Below are 25051 nucleotides of genomic sequence, written 5' to 3' on the forward strand. Positions count from 1 at the left end.
CTAATCACCAAGAAACGATTATAAATTGGTTTATTACTTTCCAATTGGATTTTGGAAATAGCACCTAACTTGGTCTTAGGGCTACACATATCTCCGGATTATAACGGGAGCAAAATGCAACTGCAAGACCTTTACTTGCTGTGAGAAAATATGATTGTATATCCCCCGGACTATGACTGGGTGATCTGCAACCCACTGTTTCTTCCACTGGTTGCTTGTAGATCCCTTGCTGCCAAAGTGCCCGCCCTTGCCTTCCCTGTTGTTAGCTCCCTGATCCCTTCTATCTCTGCTTCCCTCACTGTGCCATTCCCCCTGTATTTTGTAATGCACCCCATTACTTTCTGAAGCTATGACTGCGCGTAATAAAGAAACGAATAATAATGCTTGATCTTCTCGGCTCCTGTAGCAAAGCAAAGAATCTTATTAAAAAGTATGTGTTTGATCCATACAATGGTAAATGTCCACCACAAATATTCTTGATTGAAAGAATACAGCTTTACCTCCCATCAAGATGTCTGCCCTCTCAAGAAACACTTTTGTTTAGTAGTTCCCAAGTATTGTAAAGTAGGCATGGGTGGTTAGACTTTCAGGCTAAAGGTAACCACATTCTGGAAAAACCTTCCTTCCAGGAGTAGACAGATAGCTAAATGATTGCCAATCGGGAAAGCTTTGAAGAATTATTTATTTTGTTCAATGTACAATGTAGGTCTGTCCATCTGACATAATCATTTACTATATTGTATCTCTCTCTCTCTCTGTGTTTTATCCTCCTACAGCACCTAGATAAGATAAAAAATCTAACAATAATTCTGATGTATTCAACTTGTATAAACACTTTAAGGTTGAACAAACATCAATAGTATTATAATACAACACACTAAGTCACTTGTACTAACCTTACAATATTGATGTTTGTTCAACCTTAAGGTGTTTATACAAGTTGAATACATCAGAATTATTGTTAGATTTTGATCTACCTCTTTTAAATTTGGTGTTTTGTTATATTATGAATAAACATTTGTTTTACCAGATTGTGACTATTACCTGTCATATAAAGACAGATTAATTGATATGTCTGTTAAACTGTGGTTCACTATCAGTACCTAACAGTGTCAAAGGGTGGGGTAGCCTGTTCTCATCTGCATTATGTTCTCAAAGACAGTGCAGACAATGGCCTCTACATCCGTTCCTAAATTATTTATCATTTTCACTTATTCGGATTTTAATTTACTAAATTCTTTCAAAGTTATGACCAGAATAGAATCTGTTCTGGGGAGGTTTGCTGTGCTTCCTCTGTGTACCCTTTAACACCAACATGGCCATTTCTCAGACTGCAGTGACAGAGAAGACTTTGTGGGGCAAATGTAGTTCACATCTACTATTTTCTGCTTCTAGCTGATCATTCTAGTGGTTCTGCTTCTAGCTGATCATTCTAGTAGTTCTGCTTCTAGCTGATCATTCTAGTAGTTCTGCTTCTAGCTGATTATTCTGCCAGTGATGCCTGGCGATTGCATGAGCCTCTCTAAGTTCATATTGCCATGTGTCTAGAAATTCAGGCTAAAGCGGACTTCATTTAATTAATACAATGTATCTAAGTGCTTATGATCATTGGTATGCATTTGAAAGTATATGTATATGAAGTTACACAATATACAAAAATATAACCTAATGTAAAAATGTATTAAATGTGTTTATTATATTTATAAATGTTTGAAACGGATGTCTGTATCCTTTTGAAAGTAAATGAGACCTAGATTGGTTTGCATTCACAAGTACATGCTTTAAAACCTGTTAATTGTTGATCTGTGTGCAGGCTAAAGAGGCTACAGTGATATTTTGTATGTGCATCAGAGGCCTTTCAGTACCAGCTGCTTCTTATTATGGTGAGTGGCTTTATGTGCATTGTTGAGGGGTCTTCGAGTATTTGAACATTGTGTATTGATGCACCACTAGTAATTGTCTCCACACCCAGGGTGGTGAAATGATCAACTGTGAAACTGATGGACAGTACCAATTGATCAATGCAAGAACCTTTTAGAGCAGACAGCTTGTTGGTACCAATGGACCAGTGTCCTGGGCGCTCTGATCTTTCATTTCTGAGCAAAAACATGTATAAGACTGATGAGCAATTAACCAGACACAAGAGGATTTAATATTCTTAAGTTTGTATACACCACATCATGTCAGATTGCTCCTGCTTCTAACCGCTGCAATAATAGGTACTAGTAGTATCACCCAAATGCAGTGGCACTCTAGTTATCAATCTTAGGGGGGTGAAGGGCTAAATCAGCCTTGCTGGGATTTGGGATTGCGGGGTGAGGCGCGACTCATGTGAAAGACCATTTGTTAATGCATAGTTTTCCCGTCTGGACAATTTAGTATCATTGTGTTTTGCTTTCACCCAAACTCGTGCGACTGACTGTGTGTGCAAAAGTGTGCGTTTCTGCTGCGACGGTCCCACATTTCCCCAAAAGCCACTGCCACGGGAATTCGGTGATGCAAAACTTAGCCCTGGGGCAGATTATACAACTGGTACTGATGTTGGCTCTTATAGGGGAAAACCAGCTGGTGAAGGGCTGACAGTCATGACCAGGCCACCCCTAACCAGTAAGCCCACCTATTGTGCAGGCATGTCACTCTGCTTTGCAGGATCCTCACATGCAACACCCAACTGCTGCTGCGCCTGCATGCGCACACCACTGGCAGGTGCCTGCTGCCCGTCTACTTACTCCTGGACATTATAATTACTACTACTATTATTGTATTTATTAAGCACAGACCTAGCTTCGGGAAGCATTGGAGCGGAAATGGGTAAAGGAAAATACGGGGTACCCCACAGTCCCCTTACTCGTCTCCTCATCAATCACTCCTAGAGATACCACTCTGCGCATCACACTGTCACTTGTTCAACAGAAATACCCCTGTGTCAATGCCATGAAAAAGCTTAACAACATAAAAACATAAGCACAACTTACTGTTGATGTTTGGCAAACTGGAAAATCTATCATGGAGACCTGAAAAACAAAATATATTTTACTGACAAACCGTAGGTAATTATTTAACTTCTTTTTACAAACCAAGGATGGATGAAGTACCAAGGTGCTAAACAACTCACTACAAACTCTTCCAAACAAATCGACCAATCAAAACCACAGCGAAGATGGAGAGAATCCAGGCACTGGTGACATGTGATGGATACGATACATATTGTAAACTGGAGAAGCGCATCCACGCCCCCGTGGCTGCAGCCAGGTGTTGTGGCATCCCCAAGGGCTCGGCTATGTTAAGGATATGTTCACTGTGGTTATATAGCACAGAACCCCGCTGGTATCTGGCTGGTCTATAGGGGCTGTAATAAGCAGTCTGGGTCGTATTTCGACTCTAGTGGTAAACTGAACAATAAACATGAAAACATGCCTTACATTTGGGAGAATAGTTCCTGTCAGATGGCCATCATAATGCTAAGGGCCCATGGAAGTGGTGGGGAGCAGGTCGCAGGACCGTTGAGGGTCATTCTTGCACTGGGCGTGCTGAATTGTGGATCAATGTAGAGGCACCCCATGTCTATGAAATGATCATACTAACTGGTAACATGAGCCCACATGCTGCAGTTCTGCATTTGTCCCTGTTCCAAAATGGTGATATTTGGGATTTCCAGTGAACGGAGAAAAGATCTTCTACAATTTGCTCATTGACTCAGGTTCATGTGGTACGAAGTCCTTTCATCGCCGTATATTTCAAAGCCTGGCATTTAAATGTGCACATTATAACGAAAATGTTCCTCTACTTTTTTAGGGGGGGGTAAGAAAGGGCAGATAAGGGTTTGGGTGGATAGGTAAAAATAGGTGGTGGAAGGAAGGTTTGGGAGGGGGACCCCTTAAAAAACAAAATTTGATGAACATTTTCGTTATAATGTACATGTTTAAATGCCAGGCATTGAAATATACAACGATGAAATGACATACAACCGTTCATGTGGGATTTGAAGTTCTTCCCTTAAGGTGAACATTGATTGATAACCTTGTAATATTGCAATATATGTTCCTTAGGAAGGGGTGGCACAGGGTAAACCATGAGTCCCAGCTACCACTTTTGATAATTTTATTTATTTATTTACAGGAGCAACAATGCTCCTTTGATCACAAAAGAACGTACAATAGATAAGAAATCCGATTTTGAGGGAAAGCAGTGAGCTTCTTACAATGGGGTAAGTTTGAGGGACATTTTGACCAGGTTGTGGAAGGGAGTATATTGAACAGTCACCGGGGACAATACATAACTGGAAATACATAGATGTAGGACAAGCAACAATGCACATTTTTTTATGTGCAGGTCGTTGGTACGGCGAGCTGTGCTCGGGAAATGACCATGATGGGTGAAGTGCTAGAGTGGAGGAACAAAAAGTGAGAGACAGAGGCAGGTTAGAGGCGAGGAAAAATGTAAGCTAGGAGGCAAAGACGGTAATTCGGAGGTGAGGAGGTAGGCTTTTAGTTTGGTTTTGAACACATTCTTTGTTGACTGCTTCTTGGATGTCCAGGGGGAGAGAACTCCATGCAAGTGGAGCAATAAAAGAGAAAGAGCAGAAGCAAGAGGAAGCTCAGGGAGGGTGAGGAGCCACAAGGGTAGTCGAGGAGGGAGGCCGAAGATTACAAGAAGGCTTATAGAGTTATATAGAGGAGGATAGATACAGTGATGCCTTTGCGTGGATAGATTTTCAAACCAGGAGAAGACATTTAAATCTGGCCCTGTTTTGCATCCTCAGCCATCCAGCCTGGTGACGGTACAAGGAATTATGTGTGAAGTGAGGGAGTTCAAAGAGAGTCCTGGTAGCGAAGTTAATGATCTTGTTGACATGACAAAAGTATATTTGGGGATACCAAAGAGGATGCTGGCACAGTAGTCCAGTTTAGAGAAGACATGAGTGGTTAAGAGATGCTTGGCGGTGTTGAAAGGAAGGAGGTACCTGATTTTTCTAATATTTAGGAGGTTGGGGTGAGTAACTGTTCCAGTTTTGGAGATGAAAGTAGAGAAGGTGTGAGAAGGGTTATAGAGATGACGCCAAGGTTTCTAGCTGAAGAAGAGCAGGGGAGAGTGTCAGGTGGGGACTGGGTAGTCAGGGGAAGGGATGAGAGAGAGCTTTTGGCGGTGGAGACATGTTCCTCTGTTTTGGTAGAATTTAACATCAGAGAGTGCAAAGCCATCCAACATTTAATGGTAGAGAGGCAGTTTGAAATTTTGATAGAGAGATCAGAGGAGAGTTCAGTAAAAGAGAAGAGGATTTGGGTGTCTTTCGCAAAGAGTTGGTACAAGAACCCAAAGGAGGAGATTATTGCCCAAGAGAAGAAGAGTAGAGTGTAAAGAGGAGCGACCCCAAGCCAGAGCATTGTGGAACACCAACAGTTAGAGGGGTGTGTTGAGAGATGTTGTGGCTCCTGGAGACAGAGAATTGGTGAGGTGCCAGGTAGAATTCAATCCAGGCAAGGGCTTGATCGCGGGACCCAAGAAGAAAGAGTATTAAGGAGATCAGAGTGATCGACAGTGTCAAAGGCAGTAGACAGGTCAAGGAGATTTAGGATAGAGGATAGGTTTGAGTGCTTAGCGGAGGTTTGAGTGCTTAGCAGAGGCGATGAAGTTGGACACATTCATGAGAGCAGTTTCTGTGGAGTGACAGGAGCGGAAACAAGCTTGTAGAGGATCTCAAAGGTTTTGGATGACTAAGAAATTGGTAAGACGGTTGAACACAACCCTTTCAAACACTTTAGAGTAGTGTGGAAGGAGAGACACAGGGCAAAAGTTAGCCAGTACGTTCGGGTCAGCCCCTTGCTTTTATTAGGAGATGGATGACCGTGGCTGTTTTGAAAACAGAGGGAAAGCAAGCAGAGTTGAAGAACAGGTTGAAGAGTCCAGCGAGGTGAGAGGCCAGTATATGGGCAATAGGCTCAACTAGCTGAGGACCAAGAGGGTCTGATGGGGCACAAGAGGGGTTAGCCTTCATCAATAGAGATAGCACTTCATCAGTATTAGTGTGACTAAAGCAGGACATAGAGTCAGAGGATGATGGTAGAGTAGGCGCAGTGTAAAATGTAGGAGGAGGGAGTGTGAGGAAGGTCAGGAGAGAGTCTCTAATTTTGGAAAATGTTTGCAGCGAAGTATTCAGCTAGGTCATTAGCTGTGAGATTGGAGTTGATAGTCATAGACTAAGGAGGAGTGAGGAGTGGGTTTAGGGTGCCCTCTAACTGGCGAGAGTGGTTGGAGTGAGAGTCAGTGAGGGTTAGGTAGAATTCCCTTTTAGCTCTACCAAGAGTGGACTTGAGAGAGTTCGGGGCAGAGAAATAGAGTTGCAGGTCCTCATGCGAGTGGGTACGCTTCCATTTGCACAGCAGCTGACGCATGTCTGTGAGGAGAGAACATTTGAATGGGTGACCCAGGGTTGAGGATGCTGAGACTTAGGGGTGAAAGTAAGCAGTGGTAAGTAAGAGGAGAATGAGCCATGTAATAGGGATTGGAAGCTGGAGAATGCAGTGTTGGTGGAAGAGGTATCATGTGTGAAGGAGGAGTGTCAGAACTATAGGTCGCAGAGAAAGGAGGCACTGGCAGAAGTTTTAAATTTCCTTTTAATAATAGTTGAAGCAAGTGGTGAAGAAAGGTCAGAGGGTGGAAAGGAGATGTGGTGGAAAATATTGAGTGATCCGATATGGATGGTGTGACAGTAGTATTAGTGACTGACAGTGGTGGAGATGAATAAGAGATCCAAAGAGTTACCCGCTGTGTGGGTAGGTAGGTCATGGATAGAGTGGAGAGTGTGGTCACTAAGAAAAGATTGAAGTTCAGATTTCTGAAAAGTGGTTGGAGAGGGAAGGTTAGTCACCTAAAAGAATGAGGTGATGTTTAGTGGAAAGACAATCAAGGAGTTGCCCAAGATCATCAAAGAACGGTCCAGTGGGATCAGGAGGGCGATAGATGGAGATGATGCAAACCGAGTGAGGCAGATCAATAGTAGAGATGGTGAATTCAAAAGAGGTAGGAGAGGACATGCCATTGGAGATTTGTGAGGCATTGAGATGGGACGAGAGTAGGTGTCCAAAGCCTCCACCTCTGCTAGTCGGTCAAGGAGAGTGAACGAAAGATAGTTTGGAGTCATGTAGGGATGCCAGAGTGGCAGTGTGAGATGCAAAAATCCAGGTTTCATTGATAGCAAGAAGGTCTAGGGGAGGAGGGCTGGAGTGAAAGTAGTCAGTGGTTGGTCTCTCTGATATTGTCCCTGCTGCTGCTGCTGGGATGAGGCGATTTCTTCCTGATTGGTGTTGCCAGACAAGCCTCTTGTGGCTTTCGGCTGAAGATGGTCCAAGATGGCCACCAGAAGTGATGTTATGATGTCATGGATCCAAGATGGCCGCTGGAAGTGAAGTCAGTGACCAAGCCAAGATGGCCACTGGCAGTCAAGTTCCAGACAGAAAGTGAAGCCAAAAACCAGAAGGAATGACACACGCTCTTGTCACCTGATCGCCTAGTCCATCAGTAGTTGGTCTCTCTAATATTGTCCCTGCTATTGATGGGATGAGGGGATTTGTTCTTGATTGGTGTTGCCAGACAAGCATCTTGTGGCTTTCAGCTGGAGATGGTCCAAGATGGCCACAGGAAGTGATGTCACAAATCCAAGATAGCCGCTGGAAGTGATGTCAGTGAACAATCCAAGATGGCCACTGGCACTCAAGTTCCAGACAGAAAGTGAAGCCAAAAACCAGAAGGAATGATACACGCTCTTGTCACCTGATCGCCTAGTCTATCAGTGGTTGGTGTTGCTAATATTGCCCCTGCTGTTGCTGCAATGAGGCGATTTCTTCCTGATTGGTGTTGTCAGGAGAGTCTCTTGTGGCTTTCGGCTGGAGACGGGGTTGGTCCAATGTGGTCATGAGTTGGTTTACATGTTTTGTTGTAAGAATACTTCATATCACCACCCAAAACGGATATTAATCTTGCGGCAACAACTCCTGCTTGTGTGGTGCGTCTCCACTTAGGGCAGTTGCACATGTGCCCCTTTTCAGTATCGACAAGTGAGTGTTGTTTGTGTCTATTTAACAATGCACATTTATGTGCACGGGTGATACCCCAAATCTTTCTCAAGATTTGAAAGGACTTGGAAGGATGCTATGTGATGAGACCGAATTTTGTATCTGTTCAATGAAATGCCGGCACGGAACCTATATGCAAGGCAACACATCATGAACAAGAAGAGGCTGTATGACAGAGCCGTGTGACTGCTCCTATTATCGAGTCCTCCATGATAAGTGCCCATGTGCTAACACAAATGTCGTTTATTCTAGGCTAGCGGACCCCTTTTTCATGTACCAGGTGTAAGCAACTACACTGTTAAGATGCAGTTAATGCTGTGGTGTCAGTAAGTCTCATGAAAAATCGCAGGTAACAAGCTTCCATGCCATTTCTTAGGATTTCTTTGCAGTAATTCTGTGAATCCTCAAGAAACAGAAAATAAGTTGAGAACCCTTTTCCATATAGGCATTCCATGACCGATTCAAAGCTTACTACGGAGTTCTTATCAGTTCCATTGGGGAATGGTTCAGGGTTTGGCTATATGCAACCATTGACCTCTTCAACTCAAACTTCAATTTGATCTTAATGTCCTCATAAACTTCTTAAGACCAACCCCTTTAATCAGAATTGTGCGGGTTAACCATCTCCTACAGCTTATTGGGTTCATTTTATTGGTGATATTGTCCTTCGTTCGGGTTATTCCCACGGTTGCTACAGCACGTAAATACTTATGGGTTCTCAGAGCTATGCAAACTGATATAACTTATAACATAAAGGCTTTACAGTGACTATTCCATCCAGGAACGTCACCGGTGAAAGTTGAATGGTCTGTCGCCAGCCCTTGCATTTGATCTAATCTATGCATGTAGCTCATGCAGACAATGTAGACATGTTCTGATGCTTCTTGCCAATTAATAAAAATGTCATTGAGGCACTACGCCCTTAATATTAAACTTACATTCATTCAACACATTACTATGCAAATCATTGCATATACGTGTTTGGAAAATTAAGCAGTTTACAATCTCGCAAACGAGGTGCCATGAAGCCCTTTTGTGCCATGCAGCACTCTGCACTTGCTTTATTTACTCCCTTCCTCTTTGGTTTACTCACTCACCCACTATGCAGGCTATGCTATACTGGCACCGAGGAAGAACACGTGTCTGGTCTCAGTACATCATGCCAAGCGGAATACAGGATTCAACTAGGGGTTTACCGAATAGTGAAATTACTGTTCATCCAGATAGCGAAATGTTGGCACAATGATTTGCCCGAAGCCGAATAGAGAGCTGAATATAGTACGTTTCCAACGTGCCTTCAGCAGCATAGTAAACCTTAATATACTGCTGGAGGCACGTTATACAAATGGGCCGCTGTTTCTTATCGATACATGAACATTTTCTGCACCAGAATGACAGTCTAGCCAGGTAATAAACACATTCTTGCTTTATCACAGATGCCCAATAACAAAGATCATGCCAAAGTAATAAAAAATAGATTGGATGCAGGAATATTCCAGTCTAGCCAATAACACTAATCATGCTGGCTTTATCATAAATGTGAGGTAATAAAATGCCATGCCAATGTAAGAAATAGCTAGACTGGCTGCACCAGAATAGGATCTAGCCACGTAGTAACACTTATCATGCTTGCTTTATTATACTGGCCGGTAAAAAATGCCATGCTAAAGAAAAAGCTGGACTGGCTGCACCAAAATGCCAGTCTAGTCATTTGTAATAATACTTACCACTCTTGCTTTATCAGATGCCCATTAAAAATTGAATTACATGATGCGGATGCTGTCGTATCTCCACCCCATACTCTCCAAAAAATCAGCCATGCAAAACAAACACACAAGCGCAAAGCACACAAATTCACGCAACATTCAATTTTGCACCCATACACTCGCCCACTCATATACCCACAAAGCACCCACCCATGCATCATACACTCACTAATTCATTCAGACACTCACACATACATATTTAATATATTCATATTTTTACCACTCTGCTCCTCGACGTGCACCGGCCTCCCCAGAAACTTGGAAGCCCTCTGGCTACCACACTACACAAACAGAAACCAGGATACAAAGAGCGTTTCCTGGGTCTTGCACATGCGTCAGGGGCCGGAGTGCTACCAATTCATCACCCCAGCTAGTCTGAATGTGTGGGGAGGTGAGGGTGCGCCCCAATGCACATTTAGAAGTGAAGTACAGATCCCCACCTGCATTCCCAATGGGCTATGCAAAGCTATGCAAGCGAAATGCCCTGGCCTTGCATGGTCCATTGGACATGCATGCTGGGGAAAAGAAAATGTCAAAGGAAAGCCATGCTTCCCTTTGACAGTTTAAACCATCCTAGGAGCATTCCTTTAAGCAGTTGAGGGGGTGCTCAGTGTTTACGCTGGCCTTGCTCAGTTCCTCCTTAATAGGCGAGGGTAGTGGTTAGTCGGACCCCCACACCCATTATAGACACGCTGCCTCTGTTAATCTGCTGAGTATCTAGGTTGTCCTTGGACGGAACAGTGTTTCTTCCTAGCAGATCCTTTAACACAGTTTACAAGTACCCCGACATTATTCCATGCACTGCACTGTGCTGATTCCAACTTAACAATGGCAGCTATTGGTCAGATGTCGCATCCTGTGATTGGCGTGTGTGGATGTGGCAGACAACTCCTTTGGCCTCGCTGACTGACTGGACCTCCTGGAGGACTTGATTCCTTCATCCTTTAACTTGGTATTACACAGTGAATGCACAGTGCCAGCGTCTGGCCGGGAACTCTTTTGCTTGTGTACCATCTCTGGCCATTCTTGGTGCTGTCTTTAGCCAATCAGAGCTATGTTCATTTTCTAGTTTGATTCCCATGTGTTTCAGGCTGTTGATATTCAGGCAGGTCTATACATCTACACGGGTTATGTCATCAACCTATTGAGAGTTGTGTTATGACGGTGACTGTTATACATGTGCCGAATGCTTTGCGTGTACCCCCGGGCTGCACCATATTGATTTTACAGCGGGGATTTGTATGTTGTTTCCGCAAGTGGACTATTTATTATACGTTTCCCTGATGCTTTATGGTTTGATCTGCAAATAATAGGAGTTTCCTCACCACAGGTGGACTTCGCCTTCATCCTTCTATAGTTGTATAAGATAGCGGTTGTTTGTTTCCAGAGGGTGACACTTTTGCACACATATTTAACAGCTGTTCTGTTCATATTTCCCATTTTAGGAGTTGACTTAATGCTTTTTTCACATAAATCGAATATTCTGGTGTACCCTATCTGAGTGGACACTTAAGCATGTTGTTAAGGGATAGGGGTGTACTAATTTGCATAAAGCAAACTACATGTTGTAGTCCATCATTTAATGTTCGTTTTTTGCACTTTCCAGTTCATTGGATGTGTTTGAGGTGCATGTGAGTTGCTCTAGGCTTACGGCAGTCATTTCTCACTTTGCCCTGGCTGGAATGTATATACATGTCATACTCCCACTGTGGAATGCATACAGACATTGGCATTACGTCTCTGGGTCACTTGCACGTGCATGTCAATTACATTGTGATATCGAGGCCCGCTTACAGAATGTCTTTGTAATTGCTTTGCGGGAACATTGCGTATTGTGGCTGCCCTGCACACATTTCCGGTTTGAGCTATCCATGTATTTTCTATGTATTTCATACCTATATCGGAATGATGTTTACCTACCCACATGCTATGTTGTTTACCATTGTGGGGCAAAATTCTATGTCATGTTGTACATAGAACTGGTTCGGGCATGAATGCTTAATTGTGTGTGTGTGTGTGTGCACATGTACATTTTAGAGTTTTTGCAAGTACTTATACTGGGAGGTAATCTATGATTGTGTTGACTAGTTAGTTATCCTTGTAAACCCTACATTGCTTAATTCGTATTCATGTATGCTATTTTCAACGTACCCTTACTGTTAAGGTTGTTGTGAATGTGATCCTCTCAACACCCTTTCACCCCTATCTGTCTTTGAGAAAGGAGAGCTTGGGTGGTTGAGGTACCCTTGGTTGCTTCTGTGATTGTGCATGCTGCTTGAGTGGTGTGATTTGCTACCCCTTTGCTACCAGGCCTCCCTCGTTTGTGTTGTATGAGTCTTGTGCAGTTCTGATGGTTCTGAATGTTTTCTGTTGGCACCTGTAACTCTATATTTCTAGGTTTGGGTCAACTTGATCGAAAATATTTGACATTTTCACATCTGATCGAATTTATTTTGCTCTTTTTTCGGTCAAAAATGCGTGGGGAGACCACCAGCAACCCCCCTATTCCCTTACCCCACCCCATAAATATATTTAATTACATTTGACCGAATTTCGAAAAAAAAATCAAAGGAATTCGGTGAAAAGTTGTTCGACCAAGTATGCTAATCCCATATTTCTACAGGCGTTTAGTGTACAGCTATGCACGGTTGTCGTTGCAGGTATTTCTTGATCCCTGTGACACCCATGTTCTTAGATGGTGCTGTAAGGCTTTCTTTGTGTAGTTGGTTGCATTACTGTCTGAGGGTTAGCTCTGTGTGTTTGAGAAAGGGAGGTGGGCTGCATCCTGTGTGCCTGAGCTGCTTGCAGCATGTGGAATGCAGATTGCAAGCATCTGAAGGTTTTGGGACTGACGATTGGGGACCACGCAGGAGAGGATATGCTACATGGTGGAAGCCTTTCTCTTCGTCTAAGGCTTGACTGCCTGCTGAGCTCTGTGCCTATAATAAAAACACACCCTTTGTGCCGCTACAAGCTCTGCGTGGATCCGACTTGGACTACCCTCATTCCACTACATTCCAGGCAGATGCTCCCACAGTCGCTAGTCATTTTCCTCCCTCTTTCTTTTCCAGCTAGGTCTCTACTATCAGGGTCTTGGAAGTGGAGGATCTCAGAGGACTGGCGACGCGGTATTATTTTGCTGTCTGAATAAGGAAACCAGAAGGCTGAGGAAACCACAAGGATCTGTGCAGGATGCATGGCGTCTTGAGTTGAATGTGAATAGAATGTGAGCTACTACCAGAAGCCAATGCAAATCTATCAGCGCTGAAGCGATGCGGTCACAAGTACAGGCCCAGGTGCAGGCGGGCCACCTTAGTTTGAACTGTCTGGAGTTGATACATTAGGAGTTTGGGGAGAACTAACTAGAGACTGTTGCAATAGTGTAGGCAAAAGATTACCATCTTAATGGTCATCTGGACCTGATAGTGAAAGGCACCTAGATTTAGAATTCGTGTCCACTCTTAAGTACCCTTTCCAGATAACATTTATTATGAATCCTCACAGCACTCCTTCTGGACACATTACCAATTCCACTACAATCTCCAGGTCAAGGAGGAAATAACTTCTCCATAATTACAGGGAACTTGTAGACTACCTCAACATTAAATTAATGGCGATGATGAGGTTTCTTGTTAAAGTTTGTTTGCTTCTCTTGGCTGCTAGTGCTCAGTATGCCCCATTTAAATAAGACATTCAGAGACAAAATGGGCCTTTTGGTTGGCTCCTAAATTGGCAAAAAAAGGAAGAGTGTCGGTGCTTAAAGATCCACTGGAGGAAATCTACAATATTTTGTTGCAATATTTATTTGTAAAGCACAGCGTTCAACCGAAAGAATCTTGGTGGCAGTGAGGTCAGGTGATTTGTGTCTGACTGTTTCTGAAATATGTTCTCTTATTATGCTCTTATAAATAAATAAAATAAATACTTTTTATACTGTGCTAAATCACCATCGTAGTAGCATCAGAGTGCCTAGGCTTGAACGAGGAGTGGCAAACTGGGCCCTCACCAGGGGTATGTTAGCCTGCTGGAAAAAAAGAAAATGAGCAAGGACAAGGGTGGGAGGATGGGAAGTGGGAAATAGATGCTATGAACACAGGGAGGGAGGGATGCAGCAGGGAAACATGCTTTTGATGGTCTGGGTGTGCATCAGTCCTGTTAGGTGGACCACGGTTCTGCAAAAGGGAGACATGGATAGCTCCTAAAGTGTTGTAATAGTTGGGTTGTATTTTCTTAGCCAATATTTAAGATTTTTGCAGAACACAAAATGATCCTCAACAAATCTAATATGGCCATGTAAGGAGTTCCTTAACATGGAGGCAAGGTAAGTAAAAAGCAGCCTCCCAAGTGTTGCTTCTGAATATAAGGTACAGACAGCATTCCGAGAGGAGATGAGCAAACCTTTCTAGAGGGAGAATGGTTATGAAGCCATCCTTGCAAAAAAAGGAAGTCTCACCTGATAGCAAACACATTGAGCGAGATATAGCAATTTCAAAATTGAAGCACTTTGCCATGGGCAGCCAATGAGATTGTGCCATGGCTTCAGAAATACTGTGTCCATTTTCTAGGCTGCTCATCAAATGGAAAGATGCATTCCGAATCCCATCGAAATGGCTGATTTGAATTTTGGGAAGGCCCACACAGAGGACTTGGCAGTAGTCTAACCAAGCTGCTATAAAAGGCGTTCAGTTATACAATTCTCGGCTAAATGGGAAATAGTTTCATAAAAACATGATTTTACAAGAGCATTAATTTGTGGTTCTTTTCAGGGCTCAGAATCTAAGGGAATATCAAAATCGCAAGCCTGAGAACCTGCTTTGGGCCAAGGGCCTAGGACCTCCACTGACAGAAGTTGGTCCAAATGATGAATTTGTACCGGAGACAGTAACTTATGTTTCAGATGGATTGCATTTCAATAGGTTTTTGTGCATCCAGGACATTGTCGTCTCCATAAATGTTTAAAGTTAGATGGGGCGTCACCCAGAACCTCTACCAATATGAGGAAGGTTTGGGTATCGTCCACATATGTATAATAAGATGTTTTGTAAGAGTGCAGAAGAGCTGCCAGAGGATGAAGTTATGAGTTAAAGAGAAGGGGTGACAATATCTAGCCCTGGGAAACTCCACATGCCAGACTCATAGGAACTGATTTATAGGATACTAAGGTCACGGATTGTGTTCTATTACTCATGAATGTAAAATTTAGGGCTAGTCCACATTTGCTCCTCTATAATTGGCCGTGGGGTGCCGACCCTCCCACATTATAGAGGAGCCAAAGCCAGAGCTCAGTGATAACCTGAATGCTCCCTCAACTACAGCGTGCAGCTGAGGGAGCGCTCCTGGGTTGGCTTTGTGGTTTCCCCTTGGGTGCGATAGCCCAGCTGTACATGGGTAATGAGCATTCAAGGCTGGGTTTTTTGGCTTCCCCAGCCTTGCATAACCCACTGGCGATGCTGGCTGGGGTACTGTACCCTCAAAATGTCTAAGGGGTGCTCCTGTGGATTAAGAGGGATTGCAGCGCCTAGTGCTTGCCGCTCCGCTCTGCTCTCCAGGCACCAGAAAGCAAGGAGAGATGTTTGATTGATACCTCTTCCCGCCTGGATGGTTTGCAGGTAGGACATTCCATAGTAGTTGTAGAGTGAGAGAGATCCTGCAGAGAGCTAACAAATAGGTAAGCATTTATCTTAAGGTGTGTATGTATGCGTGAGTGTATGTATGTGATTGATTGATTGACTGTGCAATTCTTTTGAATGGGCGCCTGAATGAATGGAAATCATTAGTGAATCTGCAAGTGAATGAGTGAATAAATGATGCTGATTGCGTGAGTGTATGAATATGCAATGCACTAGTGAATACTGGTGAATATGAGGGTGAAAGTTGAATGCTGATTGTGTGAGTGTTTGATTGAGGAATGCATTTGAGTTCATTTTAATCAGAGTGAATGTTTTACTGTGTGCATGTGAGAACATAGGTGTGTGGCTGCTTGCATGATGAATACACCCTCATTCACACCTATGCATACTGCATAGGTGTGAATGAGGGTGTAATGCTTTTGAATGTGCTCATGAATGATGCAGATGATTGCTGTATGTGCAAGTGAATGAGTTAATGAATGCTGCTGATTGAATGAATGTATGAATGGGGAATGTAGGCATTGATGCTGGTAAATATGAGAGTGAATGAATGCTGCTGATTGCATGACTGTATTGGGAATACATGTTAAGCCGACATGATGAGTGTTCTTACATGAATGGCAAAGCAGTTGTGCAGTCAGCAAGGACATGAATTCTTACTTTGCCATGGCATTTTATATTGGCATTAAGGGCAAAGACCATTCTTAGAGGGAGGGGTGGGTATTTTGGCAGCCACTGACGACATGTTTTCCTACTGTGGCAAGGCATTTTATACTGGCATTAAGAGCAAAGTGAACATTATGAGTTTTTTAGCATGGGGATGGGGCACTTGAGCAGTAAGCAAAAATATGTTGTCTTATTGTGGCTCAGCTTTTTTCTGGTATTAAGGGCCAACATGATGAGTGTTCTTATGTGGCCATGCTAGCCTATATTGGTGCAACCAGTCTGGGCAGGTTTATTTTAATAGGGTATGGCATGGAATTTTCTACTGGCATTGAGGGCAACCCCAATAGGGGCATATTTGTATGAAGGGATAATGGCATACATTGGCATACCGAGCGTGGATGTGGCTTCTTATAGTATCATACATGGCATTATGGGCAAAGTAAAACTGAGCAAGATGTTATGTGGACATACTGTCATATATTGGTGCAGTCAGCATGGCCATGTATGGACACAGTGAGCATGAACAAATGTTTACACTCACATATAGTGGGGAAAGACATAATGAAAATGTGTTGGAAAATGTTCCTGTGCACTGTTTGTGACTTGACATCTCATGGATTTTTCCCCATCTTACACTCAAGATTGATTATTAAATATGTGACATTTGACTTAATTGTTCACAGAAAATGTGCTGTAGGATTCACCATTTTAGCTCATTATTTAAAAATAAATTCTCAGGGGGAGAACCCCCCAAAATCCCCAATCTTGATTTGTGCTCCCTTGCTATGCTCTGGCACTCACACATATTCATGGGAAATGTTTATACCTCTTCAATTAAAACATTTGCCAGCCGCCCCTCCATGTATGCTATAGGAATGAAGGTGTCCCCAGGGAGGCTTGCATTCCAGAAGACGAGCATTAGCTACTTTAGTAGTAATTGGACAGAATTGTGAGACAATAGGTTTGCAAGACAGCATATTGCAAGGGTTTCTCAGCATCTGGATGAAGGTCCAGCGTATGTATTTCAATACTGTCGCAAATGTATCTTACTGTATTAGTAAAAAGAATGCTGGGGGGTCACACAGTTCTTGTGATGAACTGCATTATTAGCAGTAGAAGTGTCCCCTTTCAATTAATTGAGAACTCTTTCGTTCTATTTGGTGCAGCAAATATCTGGTTAGCATAGAAGATGTGTTTAAGTTTATGAATAATCTCCTGTAGTGGATCTGTTATCTCACTACATTGTGTGTTGACCTCTCCAAGCAAAAACCCTATTTGTTCAACTTTAAAAACAAATAATCTTTGAGACAAATATATTAGCCCTCAAGTTTAAAATTCAATCTGACTCAAATAAGTCAAGATGACTTTTTCGAATCAGGCCGTCCTTCTTGTTTGTCCAAAGGGAAAAGGAACTGCCTCAAAAGCGCTGCATTGATTTCAAGCCGTTTTTTTCTTACTGATATTAGAAGCATTCGATCTGATATAAATGGAATCTATTTTGGCAGTTCAACCCTCCTCCAACAGCAGAACTTTTGAATGTGATAACGTGAAGTCGTTTGACAGGGTTACCCTACTCTTCTCTCCTTGTCCCACCTTTCATCATAAAGGCACTATTCCAGCAATAACACCGAAAACGCATGCAGCTAAAAGCGATCTTTATACCACTCACTTAGCAAACCGTTCCCCCTTCCACCTGGAAAGTCCCCTCACAAACTGAAGAAATAAGAACTGACAACTGAAAAAACATAAATTTCATCCCTTGATCTTGAACAATTTCAGACCCATGGCTGGCCTACCATGGCCATCGATATTCACAGTTCAACCTCTTGCATTTATTGTACAAAAAAGGATCCTGGAAACCTTTCAATCAGGTTTAAGCCCTAGGCATGGAACAAAGAGTGTCGTTATCTCTGACTGGACGAGGCTGATGATGGCCATGTATGCCTGTTGGTAAAGTCAGGCATATTGGCCGCGTTTGACACTGTAACTGATGATGTGCTATTTTCCGCTATGCGTGTGTCAGAGTCAGCTCTGGAATGGCTCTGATTCTTCCTTCCGGAAAGGGAGCAGAGAGTGAAATTGGGGTATTTTCTGTTTCGTTCTGTGATGGTGGATTGTGGAGTCCCTCTGGGATTCCCACTTTCTCCAGTCTTCTGTTACATCTATTCTTCTCTCCTCCTGATCCTTATCAGAGAGTTAGATACAGATTCTACTTAAAGCAAGGTGCATCACTTGAGGGATAAGAAGATTCTCTTTTCAGGCTCCTTCATTTTGGAATGTTCTTCCCCTGGATATTTGGTCTAGGTCCCACCTTTTGTAAGTCTGTTAGGACCTTTTTCTTTTCTTGAGGTGAGGTGTGTTGCTCGATATCTTTATATGTGGGGATATCTTCCCCGCTGTGAGTGCCTAAGAGCTAATGATTTTGCAGTGTGGGCAACATAAATTATTCCTCAGATTTCAAATAAAAAAATGCAAATACCTTCAATGATATTTCATTGTGTGTGGACTACGTTTACCAGCCTCTTCATCAGTACAGCCCCATGTGTTCATAATTGCAATCAAGGGTGATCGTGTCTATTCTATGTAGAAATCCCACCTGTTGAAAGCTTCATACCAAAAGGCAGCGTTTTTTAGGCCAATTTGATGTAGCCTTCAACGGGAGGGAACATTGATATTTCAGGGAGTTTTGGTCCCTGAACATCTTTGCCCCTCCTGCTGCCCGTTCCCATCTTCTATCGTGTTGGCAGGATTTCTTTTATAGATTTATAGTTTATACTTAAATAAAGAAAATTACGTACGGACACACAGCTGTAAACGTAATGGGATATGTATTACATCCCATCCAGTTTGGCACGCCTAATTGCAAAGTCCAAACAAGTCTTGAGGTGTTATGCTCTTCTTCGGGACTCAGTGTGAATAGTCACATAGATTTAAAATGATAGTTTATGGTGTGAAAAGTGAATTTACCTAAATGGAGCATACTTCCAAATTGTCATGGTTGAATGTGGCATTCCAAAGTGAACCCTTAAGAGAGCGGCTTTCACGTTCAGGCCTGTGCCTCTAGCTGGCCACCATTGCCAGCTTAATGATGAAATTAGTTGATAGTTTGTGGGATGGCGGTTGCCTTTCCACAGCACCTCTTTTGCAATGGGCTCCTGCACCTGCTAAACCTTCTGCCCCTGTATGAGTGCTGCCCTTTTTATTTTTTTTACTCTCTTTCACTTTATGGGAGTCCAATTTATGTGGAAGTTTCTGAGGTCCTGTTCCCCAGCAGTCCAGATCGGGAATGGGCCTATATCATCCAGTGTGTTGAGTAGATCAGTGGTGTCCTGGATGCAGCTGGGTGTAGCTCCTACCAGTGGCTTCAATATGTTCTCGACCCAGCCAGAGATATTCTCAGTCAGAGTGCCTGCCCCATAGATGATTGGGTGTCCTGGGTGTTCTTTTTTGTGTATTTTGGGGAGCATGTAGAAATGTGCAGCTGGATGTCATTTGGCAGTTTCTTGATGATCTTGTTGAGTTCTCTTTTGTATTGTTTCGTCGGGTCTTCCTGCAGCTTTTTGTAATATCTTCTGTCAGAAAGTTGCCTGGGCGCCTCCTGCACATAGTAACAGGTGTTCATTATGACAACTGCAGGTTTAATTGTAATGCTCTTGTTGTTGTTAAATATATATATATGTATATATATCCCTAACCACCTTCAGATTTTGAACAAATCCATTACTCAAATCAAAAGTTCTTAGCAATAGAATTTTTTGCGGTTCCAATTGGAGTCCGATTCACCTTAACTATAGGGCGGGGACTGCCTCCCTATAAAACACACATATATATATATGTGTGTTTTATAGGGAGGCAGTCCCCGCCCTATAGTTAAGGTGAATCGGACGGGACTTCAATTGGAACCTCAAAAAATTCTATTGCTAAGAACTTTTGATTTGAGTAATGGATTTGTTCAAAATCTGAAGTTGGTTAGGGATTCACGTCCCAACCCTGAAAGCAAAGTTTAGTAAAGATTAGTTTTAAAAAAATAAGTTATTAAGACAAAACAAAAATCCAAAATTGCTGACCACTTCCCATTCATTTTCTGATATACAAACAAGGTCCATTTTTGCCGGACTGCACAGCCCAAACCGCTGAATGGATTTGGACCAGGTACGTAAAAACCTGGGCACAAAGTATTTAAAAGAGGCCTTTTTGTGGTTTGGGGTTATTCCGTGCAGTAATTATTTAAATATTTTACAGTGAAGAGGGTGCCTCCTTCTAAACAATAGCTATATCTCGGGTAAATTGACAAAACCGAGGGTTTTTAGAAATGCTGCCATCTTTGTTTTTGCTCAATGCAAGCTTTAGCGGTGGTTAAAGGTGTGGTTATTGGAAAATGAAATGCAGGAACAAAGCCATTTTCAGGTAATTAACATGCAAATGCCATCAGTCTAGAGGTAGGGTTGTGGCTAGAGGGCACCAAGTGAAATGTAGGAGTTGGAGTGGGTCTAGGGACTGATTTTGCAAGACAACGCTTTTCTGTAACCTTGGCTATATCAGCGAATAGCTGACGTCTCAAAGCAAACTGGGTCACAGAAACAACTTCTGTTGTGGGGGGGAAAGGGAGAGGGCACGGTAGGTGAGTATGCCATCCTAGGAGAGGGGGGAGATGGTACAGGTGGTAGGGGCACTTGGTGAGGGCCTGGGGTGCAAGAAAGCATTTTCTTCCTGGATGCTTTTCCGACATTTACGGCTATAATAAACGACAGATAAACGTGGCTATCTGTAGTTCAAACATAAAATGACTACAGATACCCAAGGTTATCTGTAGTTCTGTACCTGCGGCTACAGAATAAAAGTTACAAAAATGAAAAAATATATTTTGACAGGTACAGTGACATCGGGGGTGAAAAATCACTAGCCATGGCCAAAGGCAAGTTACACAACAGGTATGCGGAACACCCATCCAGGCATTAACAGGGACAGACGCTGCTTACCTTCAAAGCAAAGTAGCAGCTGGCACCCTCAGGCCATGTTGCCTAATAAATTAGCACAAGTCAAAGGACCAGTTAGCGAAATGTGGCCTGAGGGGGCAGGCACCTTGCTTGCACCAAAGCTAAGCAGTGTTGGTCCGGTTACTGCATGGATGGGAGACAGTCCACAGTTTCGGATACCATTTCTTTTCTTAGTTTTAAATATCTCATCACACAGTAAGAAAACAGATGGCATCCGCATTATCTTTTAAAAAAAAATTGCTAATGTCAGTCCTTGAAAGTATTGCACTTACAGACCATTATTTTGCCTTTTGCTGAATTACATTCTGGCACGTGTAGTTTCCCAGTCAAGATGAGGGGAATAATGGACAAATGTACACTTTTTGCCCAACATAGTTCGATAATGATTTATATATTTGAATGGCAATATGGTATGTGTACATTTTTCAAGTTATCTTTATAAAGCAGAGTATTGTTGAAAGTAAGACATGTGGGTGAGGGGGAAATGAGAGTGCAAGTAAGTCATTGATATTTGCCCACGATGTGGAAAGAGAGTTTGCAATCCTGGACACTGGTGCAGTTATTTTCCCCTGATTGTGGCTGATTTTCAGGGCACAAGTCAAGGACACATGTGGGTGGACAGCGTAACTTTTTTTCAGAGGGCGGACGCAACTCCTTTGGATTTCTTGAATTTGGCAAGCTTGCTCAATTAATTGGCTACCAGGATTATACTTAGGTTGTCATGTTCCCAGTGCAGATACGTTCCCACAAAACTACAAGCACTTGTTTCATATTGGGATTTTGTTTTCCAGGGAACATTTCACAACAGATTGCTGGGTTTAAAAGGTTAGCACCTTTAATACTATGCCAGCATATGTACTGGAACATTTCCTCGCTCAGGTTATTTTGTGGGTGTTCATTACCTATTTTAACAAGTGCAGTGCTATTTTTTTTTCCGCACTTTCTTCTAAGAGGAAGGTCAATTGAACTACATTTGTATATTTCACTTTAGGATATATGTTCACTTACTGAGCGTATATTCATGGGTGCCAGCTTTGGATTTTCACTATGGGGGCAAAAGTACCTGAACATATGTTATTCAAGCAGCCGGTCATGTTTTTTTCCATTTCTGTGCTGCTTAAATTCAGATGTATCGCAACATTAACCAAGAGACCAGCCGTAAAACAAGGAGCTTGCAGTATCTTGCTTAACCAAAGTGTGTGATCCTTGGTTAACAGTTTAATCGCACAGCACATTAATTGAACCCATTGTGAATTCTCAAAGCCTGGAATCTTTTATACATAATTTCAAAAAAAGATATTTTTACGGCTATAGTGACATTGGGGGATGAAAATTACTGGTGATCCGGGGCTCCCATCTATGCATTAACCAGAACTGAACCTGCCTAGCTTCAAAGTGAGGAAAATGCCTGCCTCCTCAGGCCATGTTGCCCAATAAACAAGCATAACTTACAAGACCTCTTAGAGCAACATGGCCTGAGGAGACCAGTCCCTTCCTCATTTTGAAGCTAAATTGGGATGATCCCAGTTTCTGCATGGATGGAAGACAGTACACAGTCCAGGGTGGTGTGTTTTCTTCATTTAAAGTATCTCATAACACACTAAGAAAACACAAGGCAGCCACATTATTTTTTTCAAACTGTACTACTGTCACTCCTTGAAAGTATTGCACTCAGGGACCATTTTCTTGCCTTTTGCTGAATTGCATTCTATATGTTTGCAGTCTCCCATGGAAGATGGGGGCAATAATGCCACAATTGTAGACTTTATATATTAGGATTTATATATTTGAGGGACTCTATGGAATGTGTACTTTTCAAGTTATCCTTATAAAGAGTATTGTTGAAAGGCAGACATGGGGGTGAGGAGGGAGCATGATGAGAGGGCAAGTAAGTCATGGGTATTTGCCCATGATGTGGCAATAGAGTTTGCAATCCTGGACACTGGTGCAGTTAATCTCTCCTGGTTGTGGCTGCTTTTCGGGGTACAAGTAAAGGACATGGGTGGGTGGACAGCGTAACTTTTTTTTAGAGGGTGGACGCAACCCCTTGTTTTTTTTTTAGGTTGACAAGCTTGCTTAAGTATTTGGCTACCAGATTTTACTCAGGTTGTCGTGTTCCCAGTGCAGACGCTTACCCACAAGACCGCAAGCACTTGTTTCGTATTGGAATTTTGTTTACCAGGGAATATTTCACAACAGATTGCTGGGTTTAAAAGGTGAGCACCTTTTAGACTTTGACAGCATATTTATTGGAACATTTAATCTCTCGGGTTATTTTTCTGGTGTTCATGACTTTTTTTTAAAGTAAAAAAAAAAGTTCAATGCTATTTTGTCTTGCGCACTTTCTTCTAAGGGGAAGTCAAATGGACTACATCTGTATATTTCACTTTAAGATATATGTTGACTTACTATTACTATTTACATGGGTGCCAGCTTTTGGTTTTCGCTATGGGGGCAAAGGTATCTGGGCATATGTTGTTCTTGCAGCTGGTCTTTTTTTCCCTTTTCCATGATGCTTAAAAGCGGTTAGTTGGGGTTGTGCGATGTATCACAACAGTCACCAAGAGACCGGCCATAAACAAGGGGCATGTAGCATGCTGCTTAACCAAAGTGTGTGGTCTGTGACACATAATTGAATCTGCCTGTGCATTGCCTAAAAACATTGTGAGTTCTCAAAGCTTGCAATCTTTTATACATAGCAGTACCACTGTCAAAACAGGTCAAAAACTTTGTGATTGATGAACGTCTTTGATCAATGGGTTGCAAGTGTTTGAAAATATGGCCGTGCCCACCGGCCATGGTCAAAGGCCATGGCTAGTGATCTGGTAGTGTTCTAAAAATCTAGGGAATAACAAAACCCTCAAAGTTCAAGGAAATAATTAGTTGCAGGGACGTTAAGGTGAGAACTTAACGCACCAAAACCCTGAAATTCCGCTAAAGCCACCCTAACTTCATGCCCCTTGTTATGCAGTCTATGACTACAATGATTACATCACTGATGACCTCACGGATGGCAACACTGGTGACATCGCTAATAGCATCATAAATTACATTAATGATTATTTAGCTAATGGAATCAGACATAAGATCGCTCTACGTATTTGCCCATATTTAGACCACCCTTACGTTTCTACAAATGTGATATTAGCATTTTTAGAAAAATTCATAACAATGAGTACATTGTTGAAAACAGTAAATAGCTACACTTGAACCATACCACTACTTGTGAAGCTGAACTATGTAGTACCTTGGTCAAAGATATCTAAATTATAAATAGTACACTGCTTAGCATGTTCCTGTTTATGCTAAATACATCTAAATCATGTTCACTAAAGCAATAATCCCCGAGCTGTGGAGGCATTACCGAGTCAGGTAATGTTCCGAGGCCCACAGTTAAGGCCGAGCATAGTGAAGGCCTTACCAAAGGCCTTTCGGTATTACCTGACTCGGTAATGCCCCTAGCGCAGCGAGGGGATTATTGCTACTAGTACCCCGGCTGTTGGACCATGTTTCGGAAGGGAAGAAAAAAAAGGAAAAAATGGCCATCAGGGAAGGGTAAACAAAGTCCATTTTCCCTTTCCATGGCGGCCATTGAAAATAATAAAAAAAGAAACTAACAAAATGGTAGCCATGGAAAGGGAGAAGGTAATCCCTTTTCCCTTTCCATGATGGTCATTAAAGAAATAGGAAAAAAGTAAACAAAAAAATGCTGCCATGGAAAGGATAGAAGGGACTACGTGTAGTCCCTTCTTCCTTTCCATGGTGGCCTGCTGCAGATCGGGAGCGGACCCACTGGAGATAGAAGTGTTTCCAATGTGTCTGCTGCTTAAAAGGAGCAAAAAGAAGGTTAGTGGAGGGAAGGGGGAGGGAAGGAAACTCTGTGGAGGGGGCTGTGGAAGGAGGGAGGGGAGCAGAGCACC

General features: G+C 42.6%; 1 protein-coding gene across 3 annotated transcripts in view; it reads right to left on the reverse strand.

Moving 5' to 3' along the window:
- Window positions 1-25051, reverse strand: part of MLPH (melanophilin) — a 532938-nt gene that overhangs the window by 282050 nt on the left and 225837 nt on the right. For all 3 annotated transcript variants that reach the window (XM_069615982.1, XM_069615981.1, XM_069615980.1), the window contains exon 5: window positions 2976-3014. In XM_069615982.1, the coding sequence (XP_069472083.1) occupies window positions 2976-3014 (39 nt within the window). The remainder of the gene's footprint in view (window positions 1-2975; window positions 3015-25051) is intronic.

The sequence above is a fragment of the Ambystoma mexicanum genome, chromosome 9, assembly GCF_040938575.1.
Source record: "Ambystoma mexicanum isolate Mex_15411 chromosome 9, UKY_AmexF1_1, whole genome shotgun sequence".
NCBI lineage: Eukaryota > Metazoa > Chordata > Amphibia > Caudata > Ambystomatidae > Ambystoma > Ambystoma mexicanum.